This window comes from Chinchilla lanigera, unplaced genomic scaffold (assembly GCF_000276665.1).
Source record: "Chinchilla lanigera isolate Chin_1 unplaced genomic scaffold, ChiLan1.0 scaffold00008, whole genome shotgun sequence".
Taxonomy (NCBI): Eukaryota; Metazoa; Chordata; class Mammalia; order Rodentia; family Chinchillidae; genus Chinchilla; species Chinchilla lanigera.
In genome coordinates this window covers 5763786-5768425 of record NW_004955409.1, presented here as the reverse complement: position 1 = coordinate 5768425, position 4640 = coordinate 5763786, and the positions used below count along the sequence as shown (strand labels likewise).

The 4640-nt window shown below is 42.1% G+C and overlaps 1 protein-coding gene across 1 annotated transcript in view; it reads left to right on the top strand.

Moving 5' to 3' along the window:
* Nucleotides 1-303: 303 nt before the first annotated feature.
* The window catches only part of Slc24a5 (solute carrier family 24 (sodium/potassium/calcium exchanger), member 5), a 20499-nt gene continuing 16162 nt past the window's right edge, over nt 304-4640 (top strand). The window contains exons 1-2 of the mRNA XM_005376708.2: nt 304-705; nt 1389-1568. Coding sequence (XP_005376765.1) covers nt 585-705; nt 1389-1568 — 301 coding nt within the window. The 5' untranslated portion in view covers nt 304-584. The remainder of the gene's footprint in view (nt 706-1388; nt 1569-4640) is intronic.

The window sequence follows — 4640 nt, the reverse complement described above, 5'->3', positions numbered from 1 at the left end:
CCCTCTCTCTCTCTCCATTGCTACCATGTTCATTCAAGCCACCAGTGCTTCTCCGCTAGGTTCCTGTAGTCTCCTCCTAACCTTTCTACCTCCAGCGCTACCCAGCAATGAAGCTGAGAGGCCAAAAGAGAACCACAAAAGAAGGCCAGGTTAGCCAAGGAAGGCACAGACACGAGCTCCAACTCTCCCCAGGAGCAAGGACTTAGGAGAGAGAGCTGGAAGCCAGCCTAACGGATCTTTACAAATCCAGAGGAAGTCCCAAGCTGCAGGAGAAGGAAGACACTGAATAAAAGCTGGATGTGTGGAAAGGGAGGCTGCCTGGGCCTGCCCTGAGGATCGAGCCCGAGGGGACAGATGTAGAGAATGCTCGTAGGCTCCCCTCCCTGGTTCCTCCGACCTCCCTGGGCTTGGGATTCCTGATTAGGGAAGCTTGGCTGGCTCCAGTCACCCTCTCCCCTGTGCTGGCCTTGCTGAGATGGGCCCCAGGCAGGCCCTAGGCGGCAGGAAAGAGACTCCTCACATGACTCGGCGGAATCCTCCTGCTCCCCCTTCCCACGCTGCATGCTCCAGACGGCGCAGCAGAAATGCAGAGGAATCGGGGCCTAGCATGGGCTAGAAGGGTCCTGCTGCTCAGCATCGTCGGGACCATGGGACCCCTGCCCTCCCCGGGAGCCTCCCTGCCTCAGCGTCTCCCAAGGGCCACAGGTAGGTGCCGCTGCGTCCACTACACCTGCTGGTGAATCCGCCACTGCCTTGTCCAGATGGAGGGGAAGTGAAACGCACCCAAGGCTCTCTTTTGCTTGTTTCCTGCTGAGTTTGCTCTGATTTTTAACATTTGCAAGGAGAGCCAACATTTGCGCTCGCTCCGGGAAGCTTTTCAAGAGAGCTCTGGAATAATTCAGATCAAGGATTAGGCGAGCCTCCAGTTTTCTTGTTTGAAACTTATCCTGCCAAAAAAAAATTTTCACCCTAAAACTCCGCCATGGTAGATGACTCTTTGCAGGGAGGCCTGAGGACAACTTGGGCTCTGAAATGAGAAAATGAAATTGTACAGTGGTTAGAAATATTTATTTACCAGAGGCGCAGTTTCTACTGGGGGTGGTAGAGGGGTGAGAATTCCCTTGTAGATATAGATATGAAAAGAGATTTAATAATTTCTTTTTAATTCTTCCATCATCAGTTTGTTTCATTAAAACCTCTCCTTCCACTGTAAAAGGCTGATTGTTTTAAGGCCTTACAAGTACATTCGCTCAGCAGTGTCTCAGACGCTTTCCCTGGGGTCTTAAAATTCCACCCAGATGCGTCCCCGGCTTAAGGAAAGGCTCCTTGTGAGTTTGCAGCGTGCGACTCCAGCAGTCTTCAAGCTGTCGCCTCCTTCTGCCCACTAGGAAATAGCACCCAGTGTGTTCTGTCTCCTTCATCCGAGTTTCCCGAAGGGTTTTTCACGCAACAGGAGCGTGCAGACGGGGGCGTCGTTATCTACTTCCTCATCATCCTTTACATGTTCCTGGCCGTGTCGATTGTCTGTGACGAGTACTTTTTGCCCTCCCTGGAAATCATCAGTGAATGTAAGTGGTCGGGGGCCCTCCTGCAGCCTTCCAAGAGTAGTTGTGTAGCACAGATGTGGCACAGATGTTTGAAACAGCTCATGTCAGTCTCAACTGGCTGCAGAGCACTGACTTCTGCGCTGGGGGCCCCACGTCTCAAGGAGCCAGCTGGGTGAGATTTCTCTCAGGAGTTACTCGGAGCTAGGACCCAGCAGATATTCGTATATATACATATTGCCAATCTCCAGAAACTTCCTGTTTGCCTACTGCCTGTTCCAGGATTTCACATTTATGTACTTGATTTGTACTCCTAATATAATGCAACTTCTGAAACTTGCCACTTGATGCTTCCAAAAATTTTACACTTTTAATCTAAGACCAGCAAAACTTTTATTTAAAGAGATAGATGATAAACAACTGTGATTACGGCCTCCCCTTCCATTTCTTCCTTTCTCAGCATCCTGCCATTAAGGAAACGAATTGATATTTAAGAGCCAATAAATAAGAAAATCCTGCATCCTCTGAAAAGTGACTCAGGCGTAGGATAATTGTAAATTCAGTTACTGAAAATTAAGTTTCGTTTCTAGTTTCTGAAAATAGGATCAGCCACTCCAAGGCTCTACGTTCTACCTCCACCAGCACACATTGCCCAGAATTTGGAGTGTAGACCGTCACTGGTGCACTGACCCCGAAAACCAGGGCATCGGTGGTGTTTTATGCCATGGAAGCAAAAGAACCAGCACTGCCAGTCTCTGCATCCTGCTTGGTGAATGGGTTCCCTGGGCTCATTTCAGAGACAAACTGAAGGACTGGGTTTTCTCTTGCATAATCCTGGGATCACCCAGAAGCAGCAGCGTCCTCAGCCACACGCACGCACACACGGACTTTTCTAGGGCGTGAATATACTCTCCCTTTTCCCACTGCCCCATCTCCCAGCCCCACTGAACTGCAGAGTAATTTTCTCCCTTGCTCACAGCTGTCCATCAGTGTCCTTCAGACCCAGTAACTGCAGAGCCGAGATAATAATAATTTACCACAGTTCTTATTTAACTTGAGTAGATGCAAATACACACATTTCTACACTGATATATTTCATGTTGATATTGATAGCTTCGATATATGTTAAATTACTTTAACATGTTTTCCACTTCATGAAAAAAAATTTTTAATGGGAGAAAATGTTAATCCCACCTGTATATTACCCCAAGATCCTCACAGTTAAAATTTGGTATACAGTATTTTTTTCAGTCTTTCAAAAACATATATATAGAGAGAGAGACAGACAGAGACACAAAAGAGAGAGAAAAAAGACAGAGACAGAAAGACACAGAGATACCCAGAGAGAGACAGAGAGAGACAGAGAGACAGAGAGGGAGGGAAAGAGGGAGAGGAAGAGAGATCGAGACCCTTGCTTTTCTTCATATAATACTTGATTATGCACTTTTCTTAACATCGTTATTCATCAAACACATGCTTTTCAAAGTCAGAATGATAGTCCATGGTTCTATAAATGATGTGAGCACCCAAAAGGGTTTTCACATATTGTAGACATCCAGTAGAAATGTATTATTTTAACCTATAGTTATGCTACGTATTTGATTTGTTTTAAAATTTTTATTTGAAATACTGTTATGCCCAAACTTGTATAAATTATGTGCACACTTCTCTGGTCATTTTCTGATTAGGAGGCAGAGTCAACATATTTTAAGCCTTGTAATTGCCAAAAAGCATTCCATGAAGGGTGTGCCAATTTAAACTTTGATATACAGCAGTCTCCACCTAAGAAAATATCACTTTTAATAGCTTTGTCAATTACTATAAACCAGAACTTCATTCTGTAAACCCTGTACTTATCTTATTTATGGGGTTGAATATTTGTACTTTTATGGAAATTTGTTTTGATTTCTGTGCTGTTTGGCCCATACTCTATTGGAGAGGAATGAAAAATCAGTATTGCTCATTGATTTTTCAAGGCTTATAATATAAAAAGATATTAACATTTTTCAATATAATTTCTATATTGTATGATTTTTCATGGTTTGCTGTTTCCTTTTGATTTTGTGTCTATCGTACTGGTTTAAATATTTTAAGTAAATTTATAAATCTCCTCTTTTATCCTTCTCCCTGTGGCTTTTAACTTAGGTCTTTTTATCACTAGGTACCAAAAGTTGTAATACTTTCCTTTTTAAATTTTTATTAGTCTGTGTTTGCAATACATAATGACTATATTCCCGGTGAGGAGTTGTCCGTGTACATAACACATCTCAATTCTTTTCACATCCCCTTCTCCCCTCCATCTCTATGATTTCTCATTGGTACATTTTAGGTATATAGAATGACCACATTCACAATAAGGGATTTTTACCTGTACATGATATAACTTGCTTCTTTTTTATTCCCATCCTTCTACCCTCCCTTCAACCCTTCCTCCCCTATTTACAAAAGATTTGTTTTCCTTCTTTTCTTTTTTTTTTTTTTACTTTTTTCTTCTTTCCTTTTCCTTTTCCTGCTCCCTCTCTTGTTCCCTCCCCATCTGAGCATTTCCTTCCTATTTCATGATACCTATTAAACATTTTGGTTCTTCTTTACATTTTCAGTTTCTCACACCACAGAAGCAATGTGGTGTTTACACGTGTGTCCACTTTATTTCACTTAAGAGTATGGTCTCAAGATGCATATTTTCTTTCCCTTATAGATTTTCACCATTTTTATTTCTTTCACTAAAATCTTGTCTTGTTATAGAATACCATTTTTCAAGCTGACCAATTTTCAAATAGTTGGTTTATACATTTGTATCTGCTTCTATTATTACAGCTCTATTCTAACAAATTTATTCTTGTGTCTGTACCACACATTTAATTATAAAAGTGTAAAAAGCTAAAAAGTTAAAAATTTTATTGTATATCATTAAGAAATTTAAATTCCACAGTATTATACACACGCTAACCCATGACTACACTGAACAAAGGCAGGAGTAAAGGAATAACCCCATCAAAAATTTTGTTTACAGAAAGTCATCTTAGAAGTGGAAAGAAAGAGAGAGAGAGACGGAAGGAAGGAAGGAAGGAAGGAAGGAAGGAAGGAAGGAAGGAA